General features: G+C 44.5%; 1 protein-coding gene across 10 annotated transcripts in view; it reads right to left on the bottom strand.

The window, feature by feature from the left end:
* GRK4 (G protein-coupled receptor kinase 4) overlaps nt 1-12,492 on the bottom strand; it is a 91,674-nt gene that overhangs the window by 17,434 nt on the left and 61,748 nt on the right. For all 10 annotated transcript variants that reach the window (XM_057309574.1, XM_057309569.1, XM_057309568.1 and 7 more), the window contains one exon: nt 1,739-1,776. In XM_057309574.1, the coding sequence (XP_057165557.1) occupies nt 1,739-1,776 (38 nt within the window). The remainder of the gene's footprint in view (nt 1-1,738; nt 1,777-12,492) is intronic.

Genomic DNA, 12,492 nt, shown 5'->3' with positions numbered 1-12,492 from the left:
GTCTTGTTACTGACCTTAGGGGAAAAGCTCTCAGTTTTTTCCCCATTGAGGATGATATTAGCTGTGGGTTTTTCATACATGGCCTTTATTACGTTGAGGTATGTTGAGGGCTTTTATTATGAATGGATATTGTACTTAGTCAAATGCTTTTTCTGCATCTATTGAAATGATCATATGGTTTTAATCTTTCTCTTATTGATGTGATATATTATGTTGATTGATTTGTGAATATTGGACCACCTTTGCATCCTGGGAATAAATCACACTTGATTGTGGTGAATGATTTTTTAATGTATTCTTGGATTTGGTTTGCTAGTATTTTGTTGAGGATTTTTGTATCTATGTTCATCAGAGATATTGGCCTATAGTTCTCTTGATAATCATCTTTTTTAAACCTAATTTCACTACAAATGGCAGGTTATGCTTTACAGACAAAAACAGAAACCCCAAAAAGCTGTCTAGATGGCAAACGAAAGAGTTACTCCTATGTTCTATGGTTTCTGGTCGAAATTAGTTCTTGGGAATTTTAAATGCATGATATTAAAAAACCTAAAATCAATTGCATTTATAAGTCATAAAGTACAGCCAGGATTACACTTTTAAAATTAAAAGAGTAGGAAAACAAAAAGAAAAGATGAAAAGTCTCCTGAAATCAAGAAAAGCAAAACAAAGTTCTGTCATTCCTTTCCATTCTTAACAAGAATGTGACCAGGTCTACAGTATCTAAAGAGTAAGTAACAGTAAGCACCACAGAAGTGACGCTTGGCATCTGCTTTGGGACAGGGTGGCAAAGGTCATGGCGGCCCGTGCTACTACTGACCACAACTGTACACAAGTTATATTTTAAGGGCACCATGAGCCATGGCAGTGACTGGATCCGATGCACTGAGACCCTGCATGGAGAACCAACCAGAAGTGAGCTGCAAGGGGCACAAGTGTTTTCTCAGAAGCATTTGCAAACCCTGATAAAACCAGAGGATGTTCACTGGGAGTGGGGGATGCACACATCCGCTCTCCAGCTGCTCCCACCTGGGACTCTTGCAGAGGCTGGGAGCAGCTGGGAGCTGAGCCAAGATTTTGGGCCCCCAGAGAGCCTGCAGGGACACAGACAGCAGCAGTATTCTGGCGCTCCCAGCACTGCAGAGACACAGAGACCCAGGGCCCTCAAAAACAGAGCCAGCTTCATCTTCAAAATATCAGAAAACAGAAGCTAGCAAGCTATGTAAAGAATAACTCATTATGCCCACGTTGGATTTATTTCAGAAATGAAAGGTTAGTTTAATATTTGAAAATTAACTATATTAACAGAATAAAAAGAATATCATATAATCATCTTGATAGAAAAAGCACTGACAAAATTCAACAACTATTCGTTATTTTTTTAAAAAGGAAAATTCTTAGGGGATCCTGGGTGGAAAAACGCTTCTAAGGGAAAAAGCAAGATGTGGACCAACAGCAAGAAATACGAGAGAGAAAAATGTTCTTACTGTGAATATATTTTAATATGCTTCTAAAACTCAATTATTAACTGAAAAATATGACCAACTCTGCTTCTTGCTTAAATACAGGGGAATGGCAATGTTATCTCTATTATATTTTCAAAATAACACATACCAAAGAGTTTCCCTTTTTGTTGTTGTTTCTGTTCTACAATGGGCTAAGCCCCCATCAACTTTCTATAACCAAGTCCCTCTTAACAAAGTGTTATGCTTTAGGCGTGAAAAGTTCACTCACTTACCACGGTCATCGAGGAGAATATTCTCAGGCTTTAAGTCTCTACAAAGGAAGAGACAACAACAAAAAGCTCAATTATTCAGAAGGCGACACTGATTCATCAGCACCCAGCAGAAATAACCACAGCTGTCTCTACTATGAGCAGCGCCAAGAATGGGGGATAACAAAACCGTCCTTTGTGGGTCAAGTCATGAGTCCTTCATGCCGTCGCTGGGAAGGACGAGGACGCCACAAAGGATTCATCTCAACCAACACCGTGCGTGTGACGGCAGTGTGCTCTGCCCAGGTCCGCAGATCTGAGACAGTTCAGTGATGGAAGGTACAGCCCCCTAGTAAGGAATTAGTCCTTAATGAACTTGGCTCAATTTCTCTTATCATTCATATACTTCTTAAAATGTCAACACCTGAAAATTTCCCATACCAGAAGAACTCAGCTTTGGGGATCAGACAGGCATGGATTCAAATCCTAGCTCTGCTGCTCTGCTGCTGTGTGACCTGAACTGCTCTAGGCCTCAGTTTCCTCCCTTGTAACGTGGCTTGATCCACATGTACCCACTTCCGCAGCGAGGCAGGGTTGGGGGAGCCCAGGCCTTGCAGCAGGAAGCATGTAATCAACAGCCATGACTGGAGAAGGGATACCACAGACTTCAAATAAATACAGATCACTAAAGGCTAAACTATCTTAAATGTAATATTCCAAACTGCTTGTTTCTTCCTTTTGAAAGAAAATATTTACTTTTCAGAGGATTTATATTTAACTCTGGTTTCAAAAGTGGCCCTATCATAACACCCCATCTCCCCTGAGCATCACCCCTCCGTCTGTGGCCAGATTAATAGAACCTCCACGCGAGAGCAACAGCAGATGGAAGGCGGCTGGACTCGGGAAAGCTCTGCGAAGAGGCAGAACCAGGAGCTAGCTGAAGTGAGCCTTCCCAGGACCCCACAGTTAGTGTAAAACCTGCTCAGGCCAAAACCCACACCCCCAGGAAAAGACGATAAGTGAGCCTGTTAGCAGCTCAGGAAGATGTGAATGCACCCTGAGTGGCTGCAGAGGAACCTTCCTGTGGTGACAGCCATGCCACAGCAGTCACGGTCCCCTTGGGGCGAGGGGCGGGTGGCTTCTGCTTTTGCATTTTCCAGCCATGTGCATATGCTCTTGCACTATCAGGGTGGGATGATGAGCATTTTTGGTTTTCCCTTTATTCTTTTCTGCATTAAAAAAATCCTTATGTTATTAAAAACAAAGGAGCCCTCCCTTGCCTCGGAACCTCCACAGCCTCCTCGTTTATGTGGGCTTACGCTCAACATCAACACAACACCTGCCCCCCAAACTACTTTAAATTTCTCCCGGGACACCCTAACCCTCACTGCTCCAAGTGTGGGCCAGCACCGCTGCAGAGCTGCTCAGAAAGCAGGCTGTGGGCCAGCGTGAGAGGCCCTGCCCCAAACCGGCCCTCCAGCCGTCCACTCAGCTGCCACCACGCACTGCGGCTCAGCTGGCTCTGAAAGGAAGTGTGTTGTAACAGCGGTGGCAGGAGTAATGTCAGTAACTCACCCAATGCCCACACAGAACAGTGGATTTATTGGTAAGAGTATACAATAAAGCTGTCACTGCAAAGAAATGTCTTGAGAAGATTCTGGATCACAAATCAAAACAAAGCAAAACCAATTTAATGATTAAGGTAAGTATCAAAATTCAACTCTCAATCTGAGAACTGGCCTTGTAACCTAAAGAATCTACACAAAAGGAAAACGTAAAACAAAATCAAACCCAAGTGAGAGAAAAATAACTGAAGACCTTATTACCCACTAAATATCTGAACTTGGTATCAGTTAAAAATTACAACCTCCACATTCTTAAACATAAAAGAATTACAATATTAGGCCTGACCCTCTAGTCTGCAAACCTGAGATTTTGACTCTGACAGTGACACGGAGGATACTTGATGGGAGGGAAGGGACAGATCTGACCTCAGTTACATAATTTTCAAATTGTCTTTTCTCTGTATTCACTGTATATAAATGTAAACAGCATTCATCAACCTGGTTTTTAATTACTGATTTTTCTAGTCTGCTTCAGAAGACTCAGGAGGGTGCACTGATTCAAGCTTTTGTATGTCTATTCAAATTTCCCTCTCGTGAAGTACCAACAGAAGCAGCAGGATTCTAGTTGGGAAAAAAAAACAAACAAACATGAGCCTATTTTCTTTATTCACAGGTGACATGATTCTTTTTTTTTTTTTTTAAAGATTTTATTTATTTATTTGACAGCCAGTGAGAGAGGGAACACAGGCAGGGGGAGTGGGAGAGGAAGAAGCAGGCTCCTAGCAGAGAAGCCTGATGTGGGGCTCGATCCCAGAACGCCGGGATCACGCCCTGAGCCGAAGGCAGACACTTAACGACTGCGCCACCCAGGGACCCCAGGTGACATGATTCTATATGCAGAAAATTTTAAGGAATTCACAACAAAACTTCTAAAGCTAATAAAGGAGTTGAGAGAGGACACAAAATCAATGTACAGAAATCAGATGTATTTCTACACACTAGCAAGGAATAGTCCAAAAATGAAATTAAGAAAACAACTGTAGGGGCGCCTGGGTGGCTCAGTTGGTTAAGCACCTGACTCTTGATTTCGGCTCAGGTCACAATCTCAGGGTTGTGGGATCAAGCCCCACATCAGGTTCCACGCTGAGTGTAAAGCCTGCTTAAGATTCTCTCCTTTTCGGGGCGCCTGGGTGGCACAGCGGTTAAGCGTCTGCCTTCGGCTCAGGGCTTAATCCCGGCGTCATGGGATCGAGCCCCACATCAGGCTCCTCCGCTATTAGCCTGCTTCTTCCTCTCCCACTCCCCCTGCTTGTGTTCCCTCTCTCACTGGCTGTCTCTATCTCTGTCGAATAAATAAATAAAATCTTAAAAAAAAAAAAAAGATTCTCTCCTTCTCCCTCTGTCCCAACCCACTCATGCTCTCTTTCTAAAAAACAACAACAACAACAAAAACGAAACAACTGAATTTGAAATGGCATCAAAAACAATAAATCTGGAAATAAACTTAACAGCAAAAAAAAAAAAGTACAAGATGTATATCCTGAAAAGTATGAAATATTCCTAAGAGAAATTTAAAAATATCTAAATAATTGGAAAGATATCCTGTGTTCATAGGTCAGAAGATTTAGTATTGTTCAGATGTCCATTATCTCCAAATTGAACTATGGATTCAATGTAATCCTTAGCAGCAATTTTTGTCCCAGAAACTGACAAGCTGATCCTAACATTTATATGGAAATACAAAGGACCCAGAATAGCCAAAATAATCTCAAAAAAGAATGAAGTTAGAAGCCTCATACTTCCCAATTTCAGAACTTACCACAAAGTCACAGTAATCACGACAGTATGGTACTGCCAGAAGGACAGACGTACAGACCAATGGAATAGAATCAAGGGTCCAGAAACAACCCCACCCTCTCAGGGTCAGTTTTAGACAAGAGTGCCAAGGCAGTTCAATGAGGAAATGACAGAATTTTCAACACATGGTGCTGGGATGGGGACTCCTCACCCACCCACACTGTACTAAAAACTTAACATGGGTCATAAGTTTAAAAGTAAAACTTAAAACCATAAAATCTTTAGAGAAAACATGGAACAAAATCCTCACGTTGCTGGTTAGACAATGATTTCTTAGAGAAACAACAAAAGTGTAATCAACAACAAAAAAACCCTGATAAGTTGGACTTCACTAAAATTAAAAACTTTTGCAATTCAAAAGACACCATTAAGAACATGAAAAGACAAGCCATGGACTGGAAGAAAGTATTTGCAAATTTTACATCTGGTAAAGGACATGTATCCAGAATATATAAAGAATGTTTGCCACGGGGCGCCTGGGTAGCGCAGTCGTTAAAGCGTCTGCCTTCGGCTCAGGGCGTGATCCCGGCGTTCCGGGATCGAGTCCCACATCAGGCTCCTCCGCTGGGAGCCTGCTTCTTCCTCTCCCACTCCCCCTGCTGTGTTCCCTCTCTCGCTGGCTGTCTCTCTGTCACATAAATAAATAAAAATCTTAAAAAAAAAAAAAGAATGTTTGCCACTTAATAGTGATAAGGCTAATAATCCAATTGAAAGTGGGCACAATATTTGCATACACATTTAACCAAAGAACATGTGAGGATGGTCAATAAGCACATGAACAGATGCTCAATGTCATCAGTCTTCAGGGAAACACAAATCAAAACTACCAAGAGAAAAAACAAAACAAAACAAAAAACACAAAAGCCCACCATGAGATGTCACTTCACAGCCAGTGAGGTGGGTTAGCATTAAACAGGGAGGTACTAACAAGTGTTGGAGACGATGTGAGGGGATGGAGCCCTGGAATGAATGTAAAATGGTACAGCCGCTTTGGAAGAGAGCTTGAAACTGTCTTTAAAAGGTAAACGTAAATTTTCCATGCTCTTGAGAAATTCCACTTGTTGGTATCTACCCAAGAGAACTGAAAACATATGTCCAAACAAAACTTCATACACAAATGTTCATAGCAGCATTATCGATAACAGCCAAAAAGTGGAACCAATCAGAAACACCCGTCAACTGGCAAAAGGACAACGGAATATTATTCCATCATAAAAAAGACCCAGGTACTGATAAACGCTAAAACATGGACGAACCTCGAAAACATTATGCTGGTGGACAGAGGCCAGATGCAAAAGGCCACATGATGATTCTATTTGTATGTAATATGCAGAAAGGTCGATCTACAGAGACAGAGAAATGATGCCCCGTTCTGCAGTGTGAGCTCTTCTTTAAAGGTGAGCATGCCCAAGACGAGATGGCCATGGTTAGGAGGGAGCACGGAGGCTGACCCTTCTGGAATCTGACAGGCGAGCGCACTGAGAAACAGCCAACACAGGCATCTCCAGCCCCTCACCCATTTATCTGTTTTGGATGTTATTGTATTGTTTCTGTAATTGCTAGAAAATGCAGTGAAATTGAAAACTTTTTTTTCTTTAAAATTGTGAAAGGATTCCCCCACACCAGCTCATTAATACATCTACCACCTCACATTTTTTTGGGTGAGAACATTGAAGTCTTAGTCCCTTAGCAAATTTCAATTATACGATATAGTGTTATCAACTCTATTTTCATGTTTTACATTATATCCTCAGGCTATTCATCTTATAGCTGAAAGTTTGTGCCATTTTGCCAATCTTTCTACTCCCCGCCCCCCAGCCCTTAGTGACCACTTTTCTACTCTGTTTCCACAAGCTTGACATTTTTTTTTAAGACTCCACATATCAGTGCTATCATGCAGTACTTGTCTGTGTCTGGCTTATCTTACTTAACATGGTGCTCTCAAGGTCCGTTGTGTTGTCACAAATAGCAGGATTTCCTTCATTCTCATGGCCAAATAATAATTCCATGTGGATGTGTATACCACATTTTCTTCATCCAGCCACCCACCGATGGACACCTAGGTTGTTTCTGTCTGTTGGCTATTCTGAATAACACTGCAGTGAACATGGAAATGCAGACATCTCTTTGACACACTATGGATATGTCCTTTAGAATACGCCGGAAGTGGGACTGCTAGATTACATGGCAGTTTTATTATTACTTTTTTGAGGAACCTCCTTACTGTTTTCCATAGTGGTAAAATCGAAAACATTTTTAAAAGCTAATTCTTTAAAATTTTCATAGCCTTTTGCCATATTCACCTGCATACAGACTATACATTATTATGTAAAATAATTCTTCTGATTTAAAAGACACCTCACTACCCAAACAATGGAAAGCAGAACACACCGTCCCCAGAGCAGCTGAAGAACAGGGAGAAAGTTGTTCTCCATATCCAGCTGCTGGTAGGCCAGGACTTCCCTGAGGCTTCAGGCCAGTCTTGGGAAAAGCTTTTATGTGAAAAGAAAGTGTAGCTGGCCCTTGAACAACATAGGTTTGAACGGCTTGGGTCCCCTTACCCGTGGTTTTTCTTACAGTCCCAGTGCTGTGATGTATGTTCTCTTCCTTATGATTTTCTTACTAACATTTCCTTTTTGCTAGCTTGCTTTACTGTAAGAGTATAATACAGAATCCATATAACATACAAAATATGTGTTAATCAACTGTGTATGTCATCATAAGGCTTCCAGTCAACAGGAGACTATTAGTAGGTAAGTTTTGGGGGGGTCAAAGTTACATGTGGATTTTCGACTGGGTCGATGTCCCAACCTCCATGCTGTTCAAGGATCAACCACACTGCCCAGAGACTCAAGTGCTATTTAATAAGGATCTGGTCATTCCTGCATGTTAATATTCAGATGGTGCTAGGGCACTCATGGGGCCTGTCCCCAGCTAAAAGCATTTTGGTTCATCTGATTTTACAGAAGCTATGTTCCTCAGTTAATTTTTGAAGGACATTTAAAACCCCAAAGGCAACAGGCCCCTTCAGATTTCTGCATGGTGAACAGGCAATATGTCACAAAAAGACATTGGGAGGGAGAGTACTCAGCTGGACTGGAGATGCGTGCCCACACAGATGTCTTTATGTACTGTTTTGTTTGAAACAAATGATTGACTATTAGATAAAGATATGGTTGCACACTGAAAACCATGATCTATCTCTCCAGACTCTCTCTATATGTACACTTATTTCTTTCACTTGCTTTTTCTCATCGAACAATTCAGACAAAGCCACGTTACAAGTAGACATATCTAAAGGTATGACACAAACTACTACACCCCAAAACCACACACCCAGGCCACTCACACAGTCAACACTGCCTCCCTGCCTGTCCCTGTCCCCCCACTCCCGTAAGCGCTGTGCTTGCTCCACACTGAGCCTGGCACTCCTTCTGTGGTTTGTTGTGATGCTGTTTCAGGCATTTTATCCGAACAAACAGCAGAGGATGACAGACAAAGAGAGATGAAATGCTCCGGGATAATCATATCTGGAATAAAAGGGCCTCTAGGATGCTATGGCATTTTAGTAACTTTTTAACCTTTTCTCCAAATAAGTAACAGATGCAAAGGGCACAGCCTAGGGCCTGAGGGGCAAGAGAAAGCCAACAGGTTTGCTTCTTCCTTCCTCCTGTCTCCACGGCCACTCTGGTTTACGTGCACTCCTCTGCCCACTTTCTCCAGAATGCAAACACGGCACACGTCTCCCCCGGAAGAACGGTCCCTTCACCCTCTGCTCCGATCCTAGCCATCTATCCGAGATCCCACGTGAGTCCTGGCTCCTCCTGAAAGCCTTCCTTGATCAGGCCTGGGCCAGTTTAAAGCGCTTATGCTGGAAAGAATTCTGGGAGCCCATGAGGTCTAGCTGCTCCCCCCGAGCTGCCAAATCTGTGCTGGTGCTTCCACGAGAGGCCCACGCGTGAAGGCCTGGCACGCTCGTGGCAGCTCCCACAGAGAGTGAGCGGGGACCCAGGCTCTTCTTCTGACTGCGAACATGCTGTACCCTAAGGATGGCTCAAAGCCCGGCCTGAGTGCCTCCACCTCTCTGACCTTAGACTGCTGAAACAGTAAAGCATTTTTATTTGTACCCTCCCTCTGCAAAAAGAAAGGTCATCTTTCTGGCACCTGGTCTGATAAGGGTTGTCAAGAGGCAACCTCTGACAACAAGAAAGAATTTCAAAGAATGAATGCGGTGCTTGACAGGTCTCTAGGGGAGGGGATGCACCATCAGACTGAAAGCCATCGGTCGTTCATTCAACAGCGCAACCTCCTAATGGTGGCTGTTGTGGACACGCGCTAAGTTCCCGCTAAGTGCTGGCCAGCCCATGCCTTTTCCCTGCTCTGTCTGAGGGCAAGTGGGGGCCTGAGGTGAAAGGTTGGGGGGAGAAGAAAATCTTCTAACTGATCTAGTAATAGAGGCACACCTTAGAGGATATAGGGGATTGGTTGCAGACTGCCAGAATTAAGTGACTATCACAATATAATGAATCAAATGAATTTTTTGGTTTTGCAGCGCATATTAAAGTTATGTTTACCCTACACTGTAGTCTATTAAGTGTGCAATAACATGATGTCTCACAAAACAATGAATGCCTTTTTTTAAAGAGTTTATTTGAGACAGAGAGAGAGAAAAGGGGCAGGGGGAGGGGCAGAGGGAGCCCAATCTGGGGCTCGATCCCAGGACTCTCGGTTCATGACCTGAGCCGAAGGCAGACGCTTCACCGACTGAGCCACCCAGGCGCCCCCAAAACAATGAATGCCTTAATTAAAAAATGCTTTATTGCTAACCATCATCAGAGCTTTCAGCAAGCTGTAATCCTTTTGCTGGTGGAGGGTCTTACCTCGATGGTGACGGCTGCTGACTGATCATAGGGGGGCTGCTGAAGGTTGGGGTGTCTGTGGCAGTTTCTTCAAACAAGAGAATAAATTTGCTGCACTGATCGACTCTTCCTTTCCCAAATGATTTCTCTGTAGCATGTGATGTTGCCTGATAGCATTTTACCCACAGTAGAACTTCTCTCAAAATTGGAGTCGGTTCTCTCAAACCCCGCCACCTTATCAACTACGGTTATGCAATATTCTAAATCCTTGTCGTATTTCAACAATCTTCATCACAGCATCGTCACCAGTAGACTCCATCTCAAGAAACCACCTTCTTTGCTCCTCCACAGAAGCACCTCCTCATCCGTTCAAGTGTTATCCTGAGATGGCAGCAGCTCGCTCACCTCTCCAGGCTCCACTTCCAGTTCTCTGGCTGTTTCCGCCACATCTGCAGTGACTTCCTCCGCTGAGCCTTGAACCCCTCAACGTCCTCCATGAGGGCTGGAACCCACTTCTTCCAAACTCCTGTTAGTCTTGATATTGAACCATGGGAACATTTTCTTAATGGCGTCTGGAATGGTGAATCCTTCCCAAAAGATTCTCGACTTACCCAGCTCGAGCAGAGGAATCACCATCTACGGCATCTGCAGCCTTGTGAAGTGTGTCTCTTAAATAGTAAGACTTCAAAGTCAAAATCACTCCTTGCTCCGTGGGCTGCAGAATGGACGCTGTGTCGGCAGGCATGAAAACAACACTGATCTCGCCATACGTCATCAGAGCTCTTGGCTGACCAGGTACAAAGTCAACCAGCGGTAATCTTTCCAAAGGAATCTTTTTCTTCTGAGCAGCAGGTCTCAAGAGTGGGCTGCAGATCTCTGGTAAACTGTGCTGTAAACAGAGATGCTGTCGTCCAGGCTGTGTGGTCCGTTTGTAGAGCACGGGCAGAGGAGAGGTAGCGTAATTCTTAAGGGCCTGAGAATTTTCAGAATAGTAAATGAGCACTGGCTTCAACTTAAAGTCACCGGCTGCATTAGCCCCTAACAGGGGAGTCAGCCTGTCCCTTGAGCCTCTGAAGCCAGGCGCTGACGTCTCCTGTCTAGCTAGGACAGTCCTAGATGGCATCTTCTCCCCAGATACGGCTGCTGCGTCTACACGGAGCATCTGCTGTTTGGGAGCCGCCTTCACGAGCGATCCCAGCTGGATCTTCTGCAGCACCTGCTACAGCTTCTCCATCAGCACGTGCTGCCGCACCTGGCACCTCTGTGTCTCCTTAAACCTCACGAACTCACCTCTGCTAGCTGCAGGCTTTTCTTCTGCAGCTTCCTCACCTCCCTCAGCCTTCGTGGATTGAAGAGAGTCGGGGCCTTGCTCTGGATTAGGCTTTGGCTTTAAGGGAACACTGGGGCTGGTTTGGTCTCCTATCCAGACCACCACCATTTTCTCCCTATCAGCAATCAGGCCGTTTTGCTTTCTTATCACTCATGCGTTCGCAGGAGTACGAGTAGCGCTCTTAACTTTCTTCGAGAACTTTTCCTTGGTGTTTGTGACGTGGCCTTTTGGCGCAAGAGGCCTACCTTTTGACCCATCTCGGCTTTAGACATGCCTTCCTCACTAAGCTTTATCATTTCTAGCGTTTGATTTCAAGTGAGATATGTGTGACTCTTCCTTTCACTTGAGCACTTAGAGGCCATTGCATGGTTATTAATTGGCCTAATCTCCATATTGTTGCATCTCAGGGGACAGGGAGGCCCAAGAGGAGGAGAAAGAGGGAAACAGCCGGTCGGTGGAGCAGTCAGAAACACACAGCACGCACTGGTTACGCTTGCCATCTTTTATGAGTGCAGTTCGTCGCTCCCCCAAACAAGTACAAAAGTAACATCAGAGATCAGAGATCACCCTAACAAGTAAAATAATGAAAGGTATAAAACACTGCAAGAATCACCGACATGTGACGCAGACACGAAGTGAGCCAGTGTGGCTGGAAAAGTAGTACCCATAGCACTTGCTCAGTGCAGGGCTGTCACCAAGCTTCCATTTGTAGAAAAGGCAGTACTCGTGAAGCACACTGAAGCGAAGAGCCATAAAGCACGGCAGGCCTGCGTGTCTTCCACACTGGAGGCCAGCAGCGGGGGCTCAACGGTTCTGAATTGTAATAAACTCTACGGTCCTTCGGAGTAAAAGAGGAATCACAGCTCCTACAGGCTTGTTCCTTGCTTCGGGACCACCAGTCTCTCCCTGCGAGTGTGGTGACAAGGCATTCTCCACTCAGACCTCGGCCTGTGTCTGTAGGAATGGCTCCCAAGGCAGCAGTCCACCCCTTGCTCAACACCTCAGGGGTGCTGCACCAGCCCCGTGGCCAGGCCTGATATCTGGCCCTCGAGAGAGAATAATGTGGCCTGGGAAATGTGAGACAAAGCCAAGAGTTCATCAGAACAAAGGCCTTCTGAGAAGCTTGCGGCTGGTGTGACCAGCCCTTCAGTGGGACAGCACAGGTGC

This window comes from Ursus arctos, unplaced genomic scaffold (genome assembly GCF_023065955.2).
Source record: "Ursus arctos isolate Adak ecotype North America unplaced genomic scaffold, UrsArc2.0 scaffold_9, whole genome shotgun sequence".
Taxonomy (NCBI): Eukaryota; Metazoa; Chordata; class Mammalia; order Carnivora; family Ursidae; genus Ursus; species Ursus arctos.
Note: the sequence above shows the minus strand (reverse complement) of the source record. Positions and strands in the feature narration are given on the sequence as shown.